We start from the raw sequence: 22,330 nt of genomic DNA on the forward strand, positions 1-22,330 counted from the left end.
AGTTTTACTTTAAATTCCACTATTCATCACTTAGGTAGCAGCCTTATCACCAAGATTTTCATTTAGTTTAAGCTGAAAACAAGTTCTCAGGTCATTTTTAAAAATGCAATTTGAACAAGACATGAGTAAAAGTGAGGGAAGGCCAGAAAAACATATTTTCAAAAGTTTCTGGTAATTTTGGCCACATAAATCTCTCAGTGTGCCTTTTTGCATGCTGGTCCTACGCATCTTAGGCATGTTGTACCTGCAGATGATGAGTGCCCTTCCTGTTCTGTACCTCCTCAGGAGTGGATAGGCCCAGACAACCCTGGCTCAGACTTTCTACGCCTGCAGAAAAGGGCAACAGTGTCCTACCTCCTTCTCCTATGGAGGTACGTGGGGATTTTTGGATCTACATAAAAGTAGATATAATGGATTCTGAAGCTTAAGCTAGTTTCATAAAGTCCCCTCTCTTTTATCTAGCATAAGCCCAACTTTTCCTTCTTTCTTCTTTGACAGGCAGGAATTTGTAACACCATGCATAGTCCTGCCAGGGAGTCTATTTACAGTGGGGCCTTGCTTAATCCCTATGCAAACCATTGATCTGCAGTGACAGGTAGGTAACCTTCTTTTCCCAGACTGATACATAGGCTTGACTTGGTGTTTTCATTACGTGCAGTCCATGCCTTGACCAAGCACAGAACCTCTCTGCAGCACAAACCTCTTTACCTCTTTGTTTTGTGCACAAACATAGCCCAGTATAAAAACAGCATAGAAAGACCTGATGCAGCAAAAATACCAATCAAAATATTGCCCCTGTCATGTTCATAGCCATCCATTCATAATGGTACACACCTGATGTACCCTCAAACATGAGGCAAAATGTCAGAAAACTGTTTTTCCTTACCATTTCCCACATTTGCTTTCCAGTTTCTGTATTTCTTTACTTTAGAAATAGAGACTGCTTCTCCATGCCAATCCCAGGAGAGCAGAGCTAGTGCTAATGAATTAACCCCCACATTGTGATTTGCCATTGCTGGATCAATGACTCTGCACCCATGCAAAGCAAATTCATGACTCATTCCAGTACTCCTTCCAGAATATGATGAGCTCTAACTACTTTGCTTTCCTCATAGCTCTGGCAAAGAGCATACGTACATCATACCAACGACACTTCCAAAGCCATTGATGCTTATATTATTTTCTTCAAAGGAGAGGGAAAATTAGAGGAAAACTGCCAGGAAACAGGGCTGTCAGCATTCCCCCTCTGCCTCTCCCACAGCCACCCAAGGGAGAACCCAATGTCCAAGATGAACTCGGAAAGCTGTGCCAGAAAGTACCCATCACTCACCTTCGAAATAGAAGCCTGACTGAATCTGAAGGACCCTCGGAAGGGCTCTGGGGTCCAGAGAATGAATGAATTTCTCCAGGGTAGATACCATGGCTAGCCACAAGGCAGCATGTAATTTTGGTGCTTGAAGGCCAGCGAGGCTTTAGAAACTGCAAGGCTTACAGCCTGGTGCGTGCTGTGCCTGGTGAGTGTTGGGGGTGTGGGGATGGGGAGGAGTGGTGCAGGGAGGTACTTCTACTTCTTTGACCTGCAGGCTGCTTCCTCCCACAGCTGCAAGTGGAGTGCTGTGATGTGGGGATGCCGAGCTGGGCTACCTGGCTCCACCAAGTGGTGTGGGCATCAGTGTGGGTACTGGACTTGGGAGCAGGCAGGGGCATCCACCACAAAGCTCCATCTCATTGATTGTGGCTACTGGTTTGATGCTTGGAAATATCAATTCTGTGAAGAAAAGAGAGAGGAAAAAAAAAAAAAAAAGGCATTTAACACCTGCCCTACCTAAAATGGGAAAAAGGTATCACATCGGGGTGGGTTGAAGTTGATTTTTTTTCCCCCTATAAGCGTGGCAAAATAACTCAGTGTTTGGTATCTTCAAAACCACAAAGACCTTTTGAAGAGAAAAAACGAAACCATTTTGTTCTGATACTTTTTCTTCCTTAAGCACTGTAGCTGGATTTGAGTTATAAAAATGGAGTACCTGAGTTTGCCATGTAAACGGACATTAAAACACAATGTTGCTATGCAAAATGACCAGGATGTTTATGTTTTTTGTCACCAGTGAGTCATGGGGATTCCAATTTGAGATACTGAAACCAGGAATGGATTTTAAGAGGCTGCTTTCCAATACAGTGTGAAAATCTGACTGCATTAAAGGAAAAATCCCAGCACTTGTTCTGATGCTGCTGTTCAGAACCTTAATGAGTGCTGCTATTGAAGCAACATTCCTTGCAAGAGTGAGACATGCAGCGAACAAGTGGTAGAATCAGATCACCAGGAAAGCTGAAGCGTGTGCTCTCATGGTCCCCTTGCACCACTCTCATGCTGCCCTGAGGTGTCAGAAAGCAGGAAGGATGTTAGACAAACTGGTAAGCGTGACAATAACCAACTGTTTATTTTCACTAACCTCCGAGACTGTATTTCATGTTAAAATTCAGAGGAAACAATATAAGCTTTATGTTGTGGTTTAGCTTGGCAAGCAGCAGCACATGGCCTTTTGCTTACTCCCAGCCCTCCCAGTAGGACAGGGGAAAAGAATCAGAACAAAAAGGTAGAACTCATAGGTTGAGATAAAAACTATTTACCAAAACAGAAAATGGATTGATAAATAATAGCAATAATCATTATACACACACACACACACCTATATATTTAAAAAACAAGTAATGTGCAACAAAACTGCTTACCATTTGCTTACCAGTGCCCAGACATTCCTAAGCAGTGGCTGCACCCTCCTAGCTAATTCCCCTTAGTTTACAGTTTTTTTCGCATGATGTCATACAGTATGGAATGACCCCTTGGCCAGTCTGTGTCAGCTGTTCTAGTTCTGTCCCTACTCAGCTCCTTCTGCCCACAACCCCCTAGCTGGCAGGGAAGCACAAGAAACTGGAAAACTGGAACATCTTTGGCTTTGTACAGCACTGCTCAGCAAAAACTGAAACACTCATGCGTTATCAACATTGTTTTTCACCAAAAGCCAAAACACAAACTAGATACTATGAAGAAAATCGACTCCGCCCTAGCTGAAACCAGAACAGCTTCTGCATATGTTTAAAACCCAAATGCTAAAAGAGGATGCTTTTGAGGTGCCATTTTAACTGTGGTACTTGGAGAATTCACTTAGTCTTAACAAATGTTGCTGCAGAACACGTGAAAGAAGGTTTATAAACAGAGAGACTGCAGGTGCAGAGCTTGCTATCGTCAGTCGTTAGTGCTGCAGGTGCTGCAGGCAAAACAAATAACAGGACTTTAGGTTTAATAGTAAAAGGCAAGGTAGACAATATGCAGATCCAATGACTCATGCACTATTGTAACACCCAGAACTCCTCCCCTCTTTCCTCCCAACAGCCGTGTGAAATTAAGCAAATAGCTCTTATCTGGGAGAGAGTTGGGGAAATCATACAAGTTCAGTGGTAATCAAAAGATCAACTGTAAAAAGCTGACAGTCCCACGGTTCAACTAGGATTGCATGCATAATTTTTAAGCACATAAAGATGTCTACTGAAATAGCTGAAACTACGCATATTTCAATGCAACATTTTCATATGTTGAAAAAATATGTGCATAACTCTAGTGAATCAAAGCCAATTTTCTGCATATACATGCTCCTGAGGTTGTCAGGGAGTGTGTCAGTGCCAAGAACTTGGCTTTACCTCTTCACATTGTTTTGGTTTATGGATAAAGAGCCCTTGGAGCCATTTTTACTGTTCCTGAATTCATTTGTATTTGGCTTTTCAGTTTGTTAAGACTGCCAGAAACACAAAAGCCATTTAACATGGGCTGCAAAGGCATGTACAAATTAATAACTGTTATTGAAATAATTCAAAACCAACAAAGCAAGAATACTAACATGTATGGGTTTTGTGTAAGACAAGCACAAAAGCTGCTGTAGGCTGATGAATCCAGCAGCACAACAGCAGTGAGGCTGTCACAGATCCATGTCCCCAGTACAGCAGCTTGTGTCCCCAGCAGACACATAGACCTAAACACAAATACACTGTTGGCCACAGAGCTCAATTCAGAAACACAATCACACAAGCACCAACTGCCTCACTCTAATCTCCTATAGTGGGATCACCCCAACACTCCCTATGATGCTCTAGTGTGCTTTGTGCAGGATCTCTTTCCTCTGAGATTTCATTTGAGTTCTTAGCTGCTTTTGTGCCTCCCTGCTTCCTCCTGTGGGCAGATGAGCCCTCAATGGGCTGATGGCCCTGCTGTAGCACACCTGGGAATACCCAGCTATGGTACTTTATGCTTCTCTGTGTGTGTGGAGAGCAGCTCTTTCTCACGCAACCTAACAAAATTCAGGAATACTACCCACTGCTCACATGTTACCTGAGGAATCTTAACATCTGTTAGCACCAAGAGCAGTTCGCCCAAATACTTTGCAGGAGCTTTTTCCAGATTGATGGGTGACGGAAAGTGCTGAGAAAAACTATTCACCACCTCCATTATGTTCTTCATCCCAGAAAGGAAGACTGCCACATCATCATCATGGACTGCTGGTAAAAATGGGGGAGGTGAGCTATTGAAGATTAAATCCTCAGGAGGATCTGGAATTGGAAGATTTTATTCTGCTTCAATACTGAAGATAAAGACAAGCTGGATAAAAATACATATAGCCTGTATTGAAAAGAGCCAAAATATGAGACCAATCTTCTCATACCAAAAGAACCAATAGGTCCCAAAACTATCCTTACCACAACTATTTCTCTGAGCTATTGTTTTCTGCATTAAGAACTCCATGTTGCCCGTGTACTCCAGCAGTCTATAGGCAGCATTTCGTTTGGCCACTCCATCCCCATAGTTCCCCAGTGGGATATTTTTTACTGGTGAATATATATCTGTTTTACTTCCTGATTTCCAGGAAGCCAATGTTTGAGGTTTGCAAATAAAATCAGTTCCAAATCTGTAAAAGTTTGTGGTTGTTTTCTAAGCTCAGCCCTATCTCCTGATAAATGCAGCCATTAGTTGAGCTGCTTGAAGAGAATCTTTGAAATGGTTCAGTAAATATGAAACCAGGCATTATGTCTGCAGGAAGATATGCCCCACTTACAGAGTTTATAAATACAAGAGAAATGTATTTGATATTTGAGCTGGCAGAACTATAATTCCAAAGGGGAGGATGCTCTAGGGAAACTGGGAACAGCCAAGACCTGGAAGGCAGCTGTGAATAAGATTTGTATTGAATGGTTTTGCTGCCTTTTGAATCAAACTCTAGGTATGGCAGCAGTTTAGTATGCTTATGTGTTTATTCCAGTGCAAGGTAGAAATTCCACCTGTCATTAAAAATAAAGTCAGACTAAACTGTAGGGAATTCTTCCTGACACAAGCACACATTGAGCTGTGAAATAATCTCCCAAGGGAACAAATGGACACTTGGATGTCTAGGCCTCAACTAAATACAGGACTACACAAAGGTTAAGAACAGTGTTCTGATAAATAAGTCATCTGTTACTATAGGTAACATAGCAGCTGCATAATCATGCTTTGTTTATAAGAGTCTACTGGCTCTACAGCTAAGTGGACTGAACAGCATTATACTGAAATTCATCCACAGGCCTGAATCCAGCAAGAGAAGAAGCCACAGAGATTTCAGTAGCTGGGATCTTCCTCTCCCAGGTCTTTGGTTTTATAGGACCATTAAGATTTTATAGAGCCCATCTGAGCTGCACCTGACTCACAGCTGACAGCCAGGTCCTTTCAATGGCCTTTGTGACATAAACTGGTGTTCTCAGCAGCTTCTTCATTACCTCTGTCATTATACACGCAAAAAAAATCCATTCCCTACAGTGATACCCTGGGATATCCTGGGGAGACAGGGATCGAACAGGCTGAAGATCTGATTGCCAATAGGGCATTACAACATGATAGATGCATCTCTGTGTAAAAGTTATTCTACTGCTTCTGTATGCATAGATTGCCCAGTAAAGCCAAAATTATTGCCCCTGGAACACAGAAATCTTCTTTCCAGTTCTCTTAGCCTCACATTTATGTAAAATCCCTCCCACACCTGTAACAATCACTTCTAATTTCACTTTAAAATTTAAAGCATTTATTGCACAGTGTATTTCAATGATAAAAAATACACGTATATATATGCTTCAACATTCCTACTTCCACATGCAGTCTCTGTTCATACTCCCCTTGGGATGAGTCAGTTTGGGTAGAGGACTTTTTAATTCTCCAGACAAAGTCATAGCAAGATCCTGCTGAAAATTGAAATAAGGTTCTGTGTTAAAAATCAAAGATGATTAAGCCCAGAAATGTATAGTATTTCACTATCAACTGAAACCTGTAGACAAAAATAAAATCCACCCTTGTAAAGACTTTATCTTGCTCTACTCCAAGTTGTTGGATTTGGTACAAAATGATTGAGTGAAAAATCCTAAAGCCTTCACAAAGCAAGCAGTCACCCCAATGGATTATGACAGTTCCTGCCTTTAAAATCCTGGAACATTTTAATGTCCTGTGAATGCATTGTGAAGTTTCCATTATATTTTCAAGGACTACATTTTGGGTTCTTTGGCTTTTCTTTGCAGCTTGGCAGAGAGATCTTAGATGTGCTCTTCATACAAAATTTAAATGGCTTAATAGGTGTGAACAAAAGTCTGTTAGTAAAAGCTCACAAGCCCAAAGGGTTGTTTGCCAATGTTTGACTTCAGTGAATGGTCTATTGAAGATCTAGGATCCCCTAGTGCTTTTAAAAGTACTGAAGCACATATACACGTATTACATTTGGAAAAACTGCAAGTTTTTGGCTGACCGTGCTTATGGACTGAACAATAATAACCTGTATATATTTTCTGCATTTTATTGAGAAATTCTGAATCTACTGGAGACAGAAAGGTTTTCCATTATTTTAATATGAGTTAACAGATGTTCTTGATAAGGAGGAGTTTTGGCTTTCAGTTGGTTGTATGTGTGTATGAATTTGACACTCATAACCCTGAAACATGCATGCGCTGCACAGCACGCAGCTCCACAAATGCATTGTGCAACCACACAAAGGAGGATGTGATCTGAGATCTGTAACCTCTGCACTTGTGTAGACTCAAAATATAAAGCTAATGATTCCCTCATCTACAGAGAGTTATTAATTAATGCTGCTTCCTCTTATAAATACATTAAGAGGAGTACACTGAAGATGAAGTAAAATGCAAAGGTACAGTAGGAATTCTGGGTCCTTCCAATACAAAGAGGAATCTGTGAAAACTGATAATTTTTACACAAAATGGGCCATACAGATTATCTCCAATTAGCAGTGCTACTTTTAATTTAACATTGCAGTACATAAGATTGGTATCCTCTTGGGAATATTAAGATGTGTATATACAGCATCACAGTGTAAAATCTATTAAAAAATCCAACTCAGTTTTCCAGTGGCTAAGCAAATGTTAAACACTTTGGCCTCTATCTTCCATACTCAGTTTCAGGCATCATTTTGCCTCAAAGAAAAGAAAAAGACCCAAGCCAGAGAAACCGTGACTTACCCAGGGCTACACGGAATGCCTAAGAAAAAGCCATGGAATTGTGTCCAAAGCCCAACTTAAGCACAGTCACCCACAGAGCTAGGGTCCGAAACCATCAGATCCACATAGCTCAGCAAAATCCATTAAATATCTGGTTTCTGCAGATTGATGATTTCTGCGGAGAAAAAGAAAGGAAGGTACCTAAGCAAAAAGGAAAAAAAAGACATCAGTTTTGGGGAAAAGTATAGTTCCATTAAAGATTTACTTCAGGAGGAAAAATTACTTGAGATATCTTCAAATTACAAAAAGTGTTTTGAAATATGTTTGGCATATCTTCAATGCATTTTTGACAGCTGGAGACATGTTGGAGAAATTTTTTGAATTAATTTTAAATATCATTCTCTCCCTTTGTGATTCCTTGAGTGAGGTGTGTAGTAATTTATTTTTAAAGAGGTAGTGTAGGTTTCTAGATGCTGTTAAAGGAATCCTAAGTAGAATTTTTGCACCCTGCCACTGTTCAAAGAAAAGGACATTGAATTCATTTAAATACATTTGTGAAAGATTGATTCACCCAATGGAGTTTACACGTCTCCTTTCACTAATTATTCCTGAAGTTTCACCTATCAACTGACAATTTTTTTACAGACAAGAAAGAAAACAGTTTGACTTTCTCTGACAGCAGAGAGCTTAACAGAGCTTCAATGTAAACTGGCACCTCACCCTCCTCGCCTCTCTAATGTCTACATAATAGGAAGGAAGAGCGCTACCAACTCCTTTTTATGTGAGCTTTAGAATCCAGAGTTTAGTCTACATAGATGTGAAAAGAAAGCAGAAAAACATCTGTTTTAATAATGGTTACCTTGCATTTTTGGTCTTACTTACTATATATCTTAAATTATATGCTTGTTGTGTTACTTTGAAATTAATGATAAAGTGATGGAACTGAATGTGTTTGCCCATTTTTACTGGAACAGAAATATCAGCTGCTATTCTAAAATACCTAGAACAACAAGCATTTCTTTTTCTTTCTTTCTTTCTTTTTTTTTTTTTTTTTTTTTTTTTTTTTAACCACTAATAGGAACACTTCTGAAAAAGGTACGCAGACACAGTCTGCAGTCTGCCAAGCACTCAATTTTATTGGCCTGATTTTGGAAACAGCTTCAGAAAGTTGGAGAACAATCTTAATTGCAATTACTTCTGCTCCGTTTATGAAGTTGAGTCTAAGAGCAAATTGTTTCTGCAGCAAAATTGGGTGTTCATCAAAGAATCAAGACTCCATATAAAATGCAGTTAACACTTGCCAAAATATCAGCTAAACTGATTCTAATTTTCTACTTTTTTCAAGGCACTTACATTATCCTGCCGCAAGGCATTTTGGCTATCATTATTATTATAACATGTGAAAGATAAGTTGTGTTTGCTGCTTAACTGTTCTGCATCAATGGCCCTCTTCCAGGTGTCCTTTGTTCCTTCTTAAGAAGAGGCAGTATAAAGGTTCAGTAATTGGTGGATCTCTTTATTTTTCTTTCCTTAATTTATTATCATTATTATCATTATTGTTTTGAAATATATAGGAGAATGAAACGTAGGCAAAGGCATTTTAAGAAGCTCAAGAGTACTGTGGGAAAACTAAGGTTTTTGATAAAGAAAAGCCAGAGGGTGATTTTATTGGAAGAGGCAGCCAGGCTCTCAGGCTGGCACCTGCCAGAGTTTTAGCCCTTGGGATAAGAGAGCACCCAGGGAGTTCTCTGTCTCCTCTCACCACTCCTCATCCCCGGGGGCAGTAGGGTTGGAGGCCAGGATATGTCTGTATTTTGGCATAGACAGATACAATAATTCTGTTGTTTGTGTAATATGTTTGCTTTTTTTACTTATCTATCATAAAGTTTTCTGCTTTCAGGTAAGAGTGCAGTTAAATATGTACTAGCTCTTAAAGAAAAAAGGGAATAAAGTATACACACACACACAAAAACATTAAAAAAAAATCTGGGTACAGCATAAACAACATATATTTGCTTTACACCAAGCAGAAAAAAGTGCTCCCCTATTTTCCTCTTACAGACCTATTTCTCCCTTCCCAAGAGCAGAGTGTTGTCTTCTCCTGCCTGTCTGGTACCATTAACATAATCAGAGCCATCACCAAAAGCACCCTAAATTCCTCAGTGATGGCACACATTCAGTTCTCTACCTCACACAAGAGGGGAATGCTCTCGATGGCTGCTAGGCAGCATCTCTCCCTAAACCCTCATATTTGTGGCAGATAACAGCAAACAGGAAGAGCACTAACACAGCATGCTTCCCAGTGCAAAAAAAATTAAGCTTTTAGAGCTGCAAAATAAACGTACTTCCTTCCTGAATTGTTCAATGAGACTGCCTTTCCAGCTATGGAGGAGGAAAGAGCACAGAGGCTCTTCACCAGGACACAGTATAAAAAGACTGTAAAATATATTTGAAGAATCCCTAGACCATATTTATTGTAGCTTTTCTGAAGAACTTCTCTAACTTCTCTCATGTTTTAGCCTTTTCCTATTAAAATAATCGGTCCGGATTCTTCATAATTTTCTCATCCGTCTTTTCTGCTTTCCAAAATTAAACAAATCTCATTGCTTCTTATGTATTGTGGTAATTTACTGAGAAGCATATACTACATCCATTTCTTGTTATAGGCAAGAGTGCAATATAAACATATATTATAACCCTACCAAAGCCCTCTTGCATTATACTTCTCCACAAATTACCTTTAAATTATCTAAGATTTCAAAAGGTCTGTAAGGAAACATCCTGGGGTTCTCACTTTGGACTTTAAGTCTTTCTGCCAGCCTTTATCTTGCTTTCAGTTTGTTACATCTACATTTGTTTGGCATCCAAGAGCATTTGTGACCCTTGGGCATCTCCTTCAATGTGTTCCTAGCACATGTTCTCCTGGGTAAAGCATACAGCACAACAGTTGGATCCTTCTCCTCACCATAATGCTAGGGACCCTGAGCCAGAGGGTGCAGAGAGCCTGTAGGGCCTTACAGCATCCCAGACCTTCTGGTGCTGACCACATTATGAGTTCTAACTAACAACAGGCATAAATAGATAGATTCATTTTGAAAAAATTTGAAAGACTACAGCTCCCTTCACATCTCTCTGAAGAATGTATTTATAAATGTGCTTGTTTGTTTATGTTAACAAATAAATCCAAACAGACTTCCCAAATCTAAAGGATGAAATCTGGAAAGCTGTCATTTACACCAAAGCCCATTTTACAACAACAGAATAACATATTCTGCTCATTTCTTTTCTGCAATCCATTCTCCACTCTCTACAAAAATCAGTATAGTCAAAGACAAGATTTTCAAGGAAGATATAATATATCGTATGAGAGAAAGACAGTAAAAAAGCATCCAATCCAAACACTTGAACTCTTCATAGGAGAATTAAAAAAAATCAAAGCAAACAGAGTTTCACCAAAAATTAGCCCAAAAGTTGAACAATTATTCCAGAGAAAATTTGCCGATTTCTGTCTTTAACAGACAGTTGAGGATTCTGTACATCTTCTTGAAACCAGCAGGTAAGCAGATCCCTTTGTTCATCCAACCTGCTCTATGATGGGCACTCCTGGGATCAACCTCTCTTCTTGCTTGGACAGTAGTGAAAAGACCAATCAGTTCAAGAGATTGTAAGTTGGGGTGCCTCAACTTACGTTGGACAGTTATGGTTTTCCTAGACCACTGTATGTCTGAATTCTGTCCAGGAACAATGTAATTTAACCCAGCACCACGGCAGAGAGATGAGAGCCCCTCTCCCAGCTTCCATGTGTATACCAGTTAGAGTAACATTATTGGAAGCTGAATGTGTGGAAATTATTATTATTATTATTATTATTATTGCCACAATCCCTTCACTAATTAAAAGTTTTATTTCAAAACTGCTTAATTGTGACATTATCCATCAGCCGCAATGGGTTCAAAGCTGGTTATACCATACACACCAGAATACATATGACCAGAATCTGTATTTCCAGTTCCTTAACCTAAAATCTTTTACTGAATTAACTGATCTTTCCCATACATATCTAAGTAAATCATTTTCTTTGAGTGAAAACATACGTCAGCTCATCACCAACCAAACCTTTCTTCTGCACAGCTTCACATTGCTTTTAAAACCCATAGTCTTTTCAAGAACTGTAAATCATCAGGATTTTCCACCTCCCCCCCAACTTGAAAAGCACTCAAAGGAACAAAAGTGAAGTTGCAGTTGTATCACTTTGCAATTAAGTTTTTGTTTTCCAGTTTAACGCACTCAGCAGACTTTAATTACAAACAGTAGGAAGCTTGCTTTCAGGGCACTAACTGATCCTACATAATGTAAGTTCTTGGGCTGCATTGTGTCCAGCCATTTAGTGCAAATTTTGAAAATATTCCTTGAAGTCTTTTCTACCAAAAGGTCGAAATGCATTGTGAAAATAACATTATGTCCCATCCCTGCTGCTAGCTTTGGCTTGTGTGAAGATGTAGAAGATAAACAAAGAGCAGAGGAGTTAAAAACACTAGTGAAAACATGAATTGGAAAACTAAAATTAAGCAGCATAAACCATAATTTGAAAAGGGCAGTATCCACTTGCTGGATCCCAGTCATGTACTGAAGCCACTGGAAGAAGAGTATAACCAAGTAGATATGAGAAGTTATGTTATTCTGAAAACCGCAAAAGATTAACAGTTGTCCTTCTTAAATGTTTTTGTGGCCTTTGACAACTCTAGAAAGATACCTCCCTTCAGAAACTCATGGTAACGAGCAAGCACAGCTCATGATACTGCAATGAGTTGTTGTATGACCAAAAAGGTGTTGAAGACCTAAAAATAGAGAAACAGAAAATGTATTATTTCTATCATCAATAAATTGTCATGTTTTATCCTCTTCAGGGCCACCTGCTTGCTCAACTTTTATTTTGGTGTGCTGGACTGTAAATGCAAATAAACAACTTGCAGGGGCATGTACTCCTCCCCCATCTGAACTCTGTCACTTTCTCCAGACACTGAATGGTGTAGGACTCTGAAGCTATTCCATTTATCAAACTGGTGTTTGTTTTCAAGACACTCAGAATTCACAGAATCATAGAATCATAGAATCACCAAGGTTGGAAAAGACCTAAAAGATCATCCAGTCCAACTGTTCACCTATTCCCAGTAGCTCCCACTAAACCATGTCCCTCAACACAACATCCAGCCTTTCCTTGAACACCCCCAGGGTCGGTGATTCCACCACCTCCCTGGGCAGTCCATTCCAGTGCCTGACCACCCTTTCTGAAAAGTAATACTTCCTCATGTCCAGCCTGAATCTCCCCTGCCGTAGCTTGAAGCCATTCCCCCTGGTCCTATCACTAATGACACGAGAGAAGAGGCCGACCCCCAGCTCACTACAACCTCCCTTCAGGAAGTTATAGAGAGCAATGAGGTCTCCCCTGAGCCTCCTCTTCTCCAGGCTGAACATTCCCAGCTCCTTCAGCCTCTCCTCATATGGCCTGTGTTCCAGACACCTCACCAGCTTTGTTGCCCTCCTTTGAACACGTTCCAGGGCCTCAATATCTTTCTTGCAGTGAGGGGCCTCGTCTCTCTGAAACTTTCCTTTATGATGGCTCCTCTGAGGCCATGGTCAAGTAGCTGTGCCTCAGCAGGCTCTCCCATATTGCTTCCTCTCTCACCCACAGTCTTGAGTTCTGTTTAATTTTCTCAGTTTACATTTTCTTTTTCAAAGAAGGGGAGAACAAAACAGAACTAAAATTATGTAGATTGCTCTGAAAGTAATTTATTCCCCTGGAAACTACAGCAGATACAAAGAACACAACAACGCTATTAGATAGAGAAAACTCAGCTACAAAACACTATTTTTCAACATGGTCACCACTGATAGCTATGCATTTTTGCCAACCATGAATAAGAACCTGCATGCTGCACTCTTAAAAGTCTGCGTGGCCATCCAGAACATGGTTTATCTTTCACATCGCTGTTGCCACTACTGAAACACAGTACATATTGCTTCACTGTGCTCACATCCACTGTTTGGCCACATTTGGGTCTTGATTAAGAGTAAACTAAGAGCTGATCATGCTGTGGAATCATCCCTGAGCTGTAACTTATTGTCAAACTTACTTTTCATCTGTTCCTTGTCCTGAAAACTAAGATATAGATTATCTGAATGATCACAGCATCATAAAGTAGTTTCTCCTCATTTTCTTGATGAACGACGAGAACTACGGTAGCACAAACATTGCACCTTGTGGGTTTCAAGGCTGTTAACTGCCTGAGTCCTAATACCAAGTGGAGGTCATTAACCATTAAATGATCTGTACAAACTGCTCCTCAAGTCTCTTGCCTCTTCTAAGCCCATCTAGGGGGGCTTTTTTTCTTTCATGACACATACTTTGATCTCTCCTTTACTTACTAAAGTAGCTGCTCACAAAAACTGCACTTTCCTTTTCTTGGTATTGTCCCTTATTCAGAATCTTTAATCCCCAGTGACACATATCATATGTTCAACCTTGCTTGATCACAGCCACAACACACACTCAGAATCTGAAAATTCTTCACTGACTGAGGAGTTCAGAACTTCTATTCTTCCATTTCCTATCTGCAGCCTTTTGGGGAAGTCCCCATTTTGTCTCAGTTCTTATACTCTTCATCCTGTCTATGCTACATCTACACCTATGCTGCTGCTCAAACAACTGGAAAACAAGGTTCCTATCCTCTTGCTGGCCCCAGACAGTTCACAGGTTACTCTTTCACAAAGGCTACAACTTCCCTTATGAAAAAGGATTGCAGTTCCTCCTTGAAAGCAATATAGCATCTATCTATCATATCTGTGCAGCTTACTTGTGTTTTGAGCACAGAGAGTGCTATGGGCTATGACTGACTACTTGAAGGACTATCATCTTAGAAAAGGTTTGCATTAAGTGAGACTATTGTTTGAAGCAAACAAATACCTGAAAGGAAGGCATGCTGAAGTAGAAACAAAGCCTGCACTTCTACACTGCTTTTTTTTTTTTTTTTTTAAAAAAAAAAAGATTTTATATATATATATATATATATAAAAAGCCTTTACCGCAGACAAAACCACACAGCTATTTTCTCTCAGCTGTAATTACAGCTCACTGTCACACTAGCTGAACTAGCTCATCTTGCTGGAGGAGAAATATTAGATGAACCTATACAGTACCTTGTGCTTTTATGCTCCACTTTTATCCTCATCCCTGAAGTTGTCTGACCTGTGGAAGTGCTGCTGAAACACTGCCGTATTTCTTAATGCAAGGTAAGCTGGAAACCTTGATCATTTGAGAAGATGAAGCTAAGCACTAACCTGTTTAACAGTTTAAACTGCGTTGACTGAAGCTTCAATGATACAATTTTGTGCAACAGAAAAGGTTGCAGCAGTGCCACAGCTTCCTAAGTCTAAGTGATTTCTACCTAACTCAAAATGAATGCGTATACCATTTCAGCAGGTGGTTTCAAGCACTTTCAGTAAATGGAGGCAATTTTGTGTTGCTATTCTGTACCATCAGCAAGTTTCATAACAACTCCATCCTGAAACTGGGGAAAAGAGCTACAGCACCAGAGTCTGTGCTGCAGATCATTCAGACTGTTGGTCTGGATGGTCTGGATGCATATTTTGCCTACTTTTGATACAGCAAGTGGACCAGAAATGCTTAATGAAACCTGGCTAACAAGACTTTTACCTGTATGTCCTTGACTGCAAATGAACTGGATTTCACCTATTGGGAGTGAGGTCCATAAGAACAATTTTTAGCACAATAAGCATCTTTCAAAACTTTTCTGAAGCTTATCTTAATTAGGCTTTGTGGTTGTGTGAAAGGTAGATCACGTTTTTGCAGTGGAAATTTTCAGTATTTCTGTATGTAGCATAGGATAAGTTGCCTTTCACAAAGAAAGTTGCTGAACAGAGTAAAGTTGAGACTGGGGCGTTCTGACCTAGGTAAAATTGGCACAGGCACTAGGTAAAGTAATTACATAGTGTAGGGGAGAGTCCAGTACAGAACAGAACTAGTGTGCAGATTGTTTAAAATAGTGTCCTCCTGTCACTGTAAAAAGTACAGAACATAAAGACAATGGATTGGTAACAGACAGTGTATGGAATCATAACGTAGCAACAGCATTGGAAGACTGTAAGCCTGAAATGCTCAACCAGTGAGTGCAAGGAGAGACTTTACCTGTGTTCAACCCGGGTATATAACGGAATGGATTTCACTGACTAATAGCGCAATTTCTCCCTTGTCAGTAGGGCCTGTGCGCCCACTATTGCAATAATGAATAAACTGCTTTTCACAGAGATCTTTGCCTGAATAGAAATTTTTGATCTTGAGTGTGTTGCTACAGAAAACAACTCAATCTGCTTACCAGGAGAGAAACTTACAGATCTAACTATATAACTACTACAACTATAATCTCCAGTTTTCACATTCGCTATTGGAGTGCAAACAGACAGTAACTTTCCTCAATGTTTCAGGACTTGGAAAAATATTCTGTCACTTCAGTTCCTGCTCTACAAATGGTCAGGCTCAGAAATGAAAGATCAAAGTTTTCTACCATGAAATGCAAAGACCTCACACTGCTTTGCACTTGGCACAAAAGTGCACACATCAAAATCTGGAGTTACTGAGTTTTGTCAGATACTATCTCACGCTCATTACCAGAGAACTCCAGGATATTCCAATACCTGCAGGAAAATATCATGTTTTGGCTCCAGGTTCAGAAGATGGGCTTTGTCACTGTTTTTTTGTTTGTTTGTTTGTTTGTTTTTCTTTTTTTCTTCTGCTTATTTAGTGGAGATGTGAAAAATCTCTGAGCATATGGGGTTTTCAAATTTATCTTGATATAATTTGTCAACACAGAACTGTTTTCTGATCCAGATGGAAACCAGAAAGGGTTATGAATGTCTACAGAAATCAGCTTTTGCATCTCAACATGGCACAAAAGCACCTGTTCTTTGCTGTTCAAGACACAGTTAATAAACATTATTATTAGGTAAGGATCCTATTATGCCTGTCATCGTACATGTCAATCTTTGCAGAATTAGGAATCTAAACCCAGTAGCATGGGAACAGATTAATTTCTGAGAAAAGTGGGGCAAACTAACACGTCTGTCAACTATCACCAACTTTTACACAATTTTAAAAATAATTCAGAAACACTTCTACATTGCCAGTCTGTTTGAAAGGATGTTCTTATTAAAAGAAATCATAAATACAACGTTTTGCTGCATTTATCTAAAGGCAAACTTAAGACACAAAACCTTTATATGTTCTGAAAGCCACCCTCTGTATACAGAGCTGTTGCTAACAGATATTCAAGTCCAGAGGTAAAGATATAAGTGAATATTCACAGCTGTCCTCGACAATCCTGGATCTACAGAGGTTAGAGACCTTTGTCTGTTTAACAAAGGAAGAGCACCAGCAATAAAACACCACAAAAGCTCCTTTGTGAGATTAGGATCACTTAACTCAGTTCAGACCTCTACGTGACACGGGAAAGTAAAGCAGAAAATGAGCTACTTTTCAGCACAGAACAGAGCACTATAAAAGCAGCTTTTACATTTATTGCAAGATCTCTGGGTTTCCTCTGACAAAGCAGCAGAATGAACCTTAAGAAAGGCCTTTTATGTGGTCATTTGTCGGTCCAGGTGGCCTGGCCACGCAATGAGTCTGCAACAATTTTTCTCAGACTGCCCTTTTCTTGTCCTTCAACACACAATTCACTTTGTAGGCTCAGTGACACAGCTCTTGCCTACCATTGCTTCCTTTGTTGGCATTTTCAGATCTTGGATTTTGGAACTGAAATATCATACTCCCACAGCAGCGTTTACTTTCTTATTTATCGGATGTTAATCTGGCACCTTGGTGACACAAGGACTTACTTAGACTACATAACTATTTTCTGAGTGACCTCTTGAATGAAATAAATAGAGGTAACTGCTTGCGTATACTGAGCACGCTAAGATTAAAGCTTCATGTTTACTTTCAATGTAAAAATAGCACCAATTGTCTCTGAATCTGTGTGAAATGGGTGATTCTACATAATGTTGCGTTCTGCTTAAGAAGCCCCCAAGATACATAAACCCCTACTGGTGAATGGTTTTTCTAAGGTGCTTTTCACACTCTGCATTCCCTCTGCTTACTTTTCCCTAGCCTTACAAGCAAGAACTTCCTGCAGGTTTTTCATGAGCTATTGCAAAGTTCCTTAGGTCAGGTATGTAGTTAGTCAGAAATTACACTCACTCCCATAATACTTAAATAACATAGACAGAGTACTCATTTGCAGAACAATCACCTGAAATACCTTGTAGCTGATGGAGACTGAGGACTCCCATGCAGGCACCATTCTGCTCAAGTATGCTGCAAAGCCCAGCTTCAGGTTTGTGCACACACCAATCATGCTTGGTGCACCTTGGAAATTGCTTAGGGAGCAGTTTGCACTTCTAGTGAGGACTGACCCTATGATCCCTCATGTAGGAGCTCTCTATGAAAGTTAACTATTCATTCAGCCTAATGCTACATTTTTGGTCTGGAGAGAAAAAATAAAGAAAATCACTGCCATCAGTATGGAATTTGGTTCCTGCATTCCACAGCCCTAAGAGCAGCTCATCTCATCTGTCAAAAATATTAATCTAGACTTCTAGAGTAATATAGTTTTCTCAGCAATCTTTAAGGATAAGGAGGAGGGTTCTTCCAGAACCCAGTTCACTTAACCCCATTAAATGCCTAAACCATGCAGGATGAATCCATCTGCGGAGAAGCTGCATTGTCCCCACAGAAGAGGAAGAGCAGAGAGCTGGATCAAGCATTTTGAGAGCCGGATGCCATGGCCTTACAGATAAAGTTGAGAACATTATCATTCCATTCCATGAAGACTAAAATTCTCTTTCCAATACGGCAAAAAATTGAGTAATTTTGAGTACCAAGACTCACTGAACTTTTTCAAACCCATTTTGTTTACTTTTCATAGGCAGGAACTACCATTGCACAACAAAAGAAAATGATTTTTTTAAAGATCTGGAACTAGAGATGTAAACAATACAGAGAGGAGCTTTGAAAAAATAGTAGAAAAAAATTCCTATAAACATTTCTCTGCCATAGTTTTAGAAGGGTAATTCCACGTTCCTGAAGTAAAGAAAGAAACTTTAATGCACTGGTTTTCATGCATATGATATAGAGTCTTTTCAAACACTCCCTGAAATGCTGAAGTGAAAAATAACACAATTTCTTTCTGAGTTCTTCTTTATCCAAATATATATATCTTCACACAAATACAACTCCTTAACAAGGACAGTGAGAGCTTGCTAAAATAGGAAAAAATAAAAAAATAATCTTTAAATAAAAGTTTAATTCACTCTTACTTTACAGAATATTTATAAGCACCTTATCATTTTACTGTCAGTTCTAAAAAAGACCAACAAGAGACTGAAATGACTTTAACTGATGAGATATAGGAAAGCTTTTGAACAAATGGATACATGCTAAGCAAAAGCACAGTAATATTTTGTACACCACAAGTAATGAGAATCTGGATTTGGTTTATTCAAATTTTGCTTTCTCGGAAGCAAAGCGTACATGTTCGTAAACATCAAAATAAACATTACTTATTTTTACAATTTGTTAAACAAATGCTTTTTGCACTAAAGGGCATTTGTAGAACCATCTATTTGCCTGACAGTTCTCCTGTAGACCTGTGTTTCAGTATCTTTCTTAACAATTGGATCCCTTAGAACTCTAACGGTGCTTAAAAATTTCTTCCAATGATGTGCAAGTCATAGGCAAGGTCGATTTGATGAGTGCCCTTCCTTCCACAGATTTTAATCAGTATTTAACTAATGCAAATGTGAAAAACTATACATTTTCAGCAAAATGTTTTGATTTTGGTCCTGTGGCTAAAGACCTTCTATAATTGTTTACATGGATCTGATCTGATTCACAAGCATGTACACAACAAAACCACTATACCAATGTTTCTTGGTCTATGCATAAAAAGTATGTCTTCTACTTACACTAAACATACAAAAAATAAACTACAAAAATTGTTTACACTTGATTTCAGCAAAAAAAGCTTTCTTCAAGAAAAATGATTTTTTTTTCAGCCATCAAAAAAGGAATGCAAGTAAACAATAAATACATGTGCTTTCTCCATATAGACATATTTACACTTGAGTCTTTGGCTTATGTTTAAGTTTCTTTATAAAGATCTTTATGTGATCCAGCCATCATTGCACATTAAAACAAAATAAGCCAGTTTTTTTTTTTTAACTATATATAATATATATATGCAACACTTGAAACGTATAAAGAATGAACCTTACTATCAATCTGCACTGTTATTGTACTTTAACAATGTATCAAAAGGAAAAAAAAAAAAAAAGAAAATTAATACCATATAGGAAATATTGATACATGCAACAGATGGTTGCTCTACTGTAATTGAGAGACGGCTGCATATACAAACACTGAAAAGTCCTAATTTGCGCAAATCTCTTCTGACTCTGGTTTTCATTAAATAGTATTTATGTGGCACTAAATGTTGATACTGTATACAAGCATAGAAACAGATTGAATTCTTTTATTAAGATACACAACTTCATAAGAAAAATACTTTGCATTTAAAATTTAAAATCCCCCCTCCCCCCTCTTCCCCTAAAATCTTTCTTCACAGGATCAAGAACTGTTGTCAAAACAGCGTAATGAGATTCAGATATTTGGTGAACTTTGTCACATCCATTCCAACTAAGAGGATTCCAGATACTCCAGTGCAACGTCATAGCAGAAGCGATACTGCTCCTTTAAGGGAGAAAGGAAAAAAAGTAATAAAGTTAAACTGACGTTCTAAATCATTAAACAGCAGCAATGACTACAAACAAGAATAGCCTTTTCTGACTACTAAACAATTTCAAATTCAAGACTGACACACTTGGGTTGGTTTTCTTTTTTTTTTTCCTCTTTTCACTTTTCTTCTTTCACCCCTCTATTACACAAGTGTATTACCAGCTCTGACTTATAAACAAACCATAACCAACGAAATATAAAAAATAAACCTGACCATGAAATGCAATGATTTACTTCTCCAATTTTTTCAGCTTTTGAACTGGTTATCAAACACGAGAATCTCTCCTATCAGCCAGAACATTTTTGCAGTGAAGCTGCTCAACTCTGAAACACCATGTACATGTAAGTTAGCTGATATTCAGCAAGTAACTACTGCTTGGACAGCAATATAGAGAATACTGAACTATGACACTACGCTGCCCTGGGTCTGCATTTTTTCAATAGCTCTGATGTAATGCCCAGGATATGAGAATGCACATTTAAAAGAGAAGTTAGAGCTCAAAAGTTCAACATACTTAGTATTTCCTACAACAACCCTGCTGTTCAGAGCTGGTACTCGGGGAAAGGGAGGAGAAAGGAGAGAGGAGAAAGCAGCGAGAATTAAAAACAAGAAATGAACTCAATCCCTATTGTCCTTACCACCAAACAAAACAAACCTGCTTTTGTGACTCAATTTTGGTTCAAAATAAGCCAGTGTGATCAATTAGCAGGAAATGGTAGGGATATCTTAAAGGTTTTATTGTGCTGCTTTTTTGTGTTATCTGATCATGCTGTTGAATGTAGGGCACATGACAATGTTGTATATTGGTTTTCCTGGTTTGTTTTCTAACTAATGACTGCTGCTGCTGTTAATAAATAAATAATAGCTGCTGCTGTTCGAGAGTTCTGAATAAAAACCCACAAAGCACAGCAATACATAACTAGAGAAATTCAATATCTGCAAATGAAAACTGTACTGGAATTCAGGACTATTTTGAAATTAAATATAAGTTTTCAGACTATTTATCAGAAAAAGACAATCTACCTTGGCCTCCCTTTACAGTGACACAAGTAATTTTCCATGTGATCAGACCAGTTTTCCTCACAGCAGTGAACTGAAATCAAGGCAGCAATTCAATATGTTGCATCTCAGAAGTCTATAGCACAGCAGATTGTAAAGTATTTGCAGCAAAACAAGCAATACCTAGACCAATGTTACTGCTGCTGCAATATGTTCTAGTTGTTAACACGTTAACCATTTTTTAATTTATGCAGTAGCAATGGATGGAAGTGATACACATTAATTAAGCAAATTGTGCCACAGAAGCTACTTGATACTAAACAAGCACTGACACCTGGAAAAAGGGCAGTGTAGGAAAAGACAGCTACAGCCATTTTGCTCAATATGCAAGTTCACAAGGTCAGAAGCAATTTTCAGGATGTATAAACTGCAAAACATTTTTAATTCCGATTGGCATCCCTGAATCTTATGCTGTAGGCAGCCATCTGGCTGAAAAGTGACATTGGCTTCTGGCAGCGTGAGAGTCAAATGGCAGAAGCACCAGAGCACTGTCTAACCTGCTTTCACATTCAGCTACAAGGAGGAAAAAAAATGCATTTGGAAGACAGAGGAATTTTTAAGCACTTGCCATGATGTTCAGTTTTGGTGACTGAAGTGATTAGACAGACAGATATGCATTCATGTATACAAACACATTCAGAAGAGTGAAGGTCATTTTGAGTTCTGCCAATGTACATACAAATACTTTGTTTCATCTTGTGGCTTTGCTAATTCAGGCTTATGTTGTTTATGTATTTCCATACTAGATCCCATAGTCTTTGATTTTTAAGTGCTGAGGTATCATTTCTGACTACTAAAGGTAGAGTAACAAACACTAGCATTATTCAATATAGCTTCCAAAACAGCAGTTATTATAAAGAAGTAAAATATACGGATCTCCTTTACAG

General features: G+C 38.9%; 2 protein-coding genes and 1 long non-coding RNA gene across 12 annotated transcripts in view; 1 reads left to right on the plus strand and 2 right to left on the minus strand.

Annotated features, from left to right (window-relative positions):
• Positions 1 to 1,534, minus strand: part of THEMIS (thymocyte selection associated) — a 99,456-nt gene extending 97,922 nt beyond the window's left edge. For all 4 annotated transcript variants that reach the window (XM_048935906.1, XM_048935905.1, XM_048935904.1 and 1 more), the window contains exon 1: positions 1,331 to 1,534. In XM_048935906.1, coding sequence (XP_048791863.1) covers positions 1,331 to 1,421 — 91 coding nt within the window. In that variant the 5' untranslated portion in view covers positions 1,422 to 1,534. The remainder of the gene's footprint in view (positions 1 to 1,330) is intronic.
• Positions 1,535 to 14,622: 13,088 nt separating this feature from the next.
• LOC125689681 (uncharacterized) lies at positions 14,623 to 19,926 on the plus strand. The gene is made up of 2 exons (XR_007375392.1): positions 14,623 to 14,808; positions 16,424 to 19,926. It is a non-coding gene; the product is annotated as an uncharacterized LOC125689681 (long non-coding RNA).
• Positions 19,763 to 22,330, minus strand: part of PTPRK (protein tyrosine phosphatase receptor type K) — a 392,958-nt gene continuing 390,390 nt past the window's right edge. For all 7 annotated transcript variants that reach the window (XM_048937155.1, XM_048937158.1, XM_048937157.1 and 4 more), the window contains one exon: positions 19,763 to 20,338. In XM_048937155.1, the coding sequence (XP_048793112.1) occupies positions 20,285 to 20,338 (54 nt within the window). In that variant the 3' untranslated portion in view covers positions 19,763 to 20,284. The remainder of the gene's footprint in view (positions 20,339 to 22,330) is intronic.

This window comes from Lagopus muta, chromosome 2, assembly GCF_023343835.1.
Source record: "Lagopus muta isolate bLagMut1 chromosome 2, bLagMut1 primary, whole genome shotgun sequence".
Taxonomy (NCBI): domain Eukaryota; kingdom Metazoa; phylum Chordata; class Aves; order Galliformes; family Phasianidae; genus Lagopus; species Lagopus muta.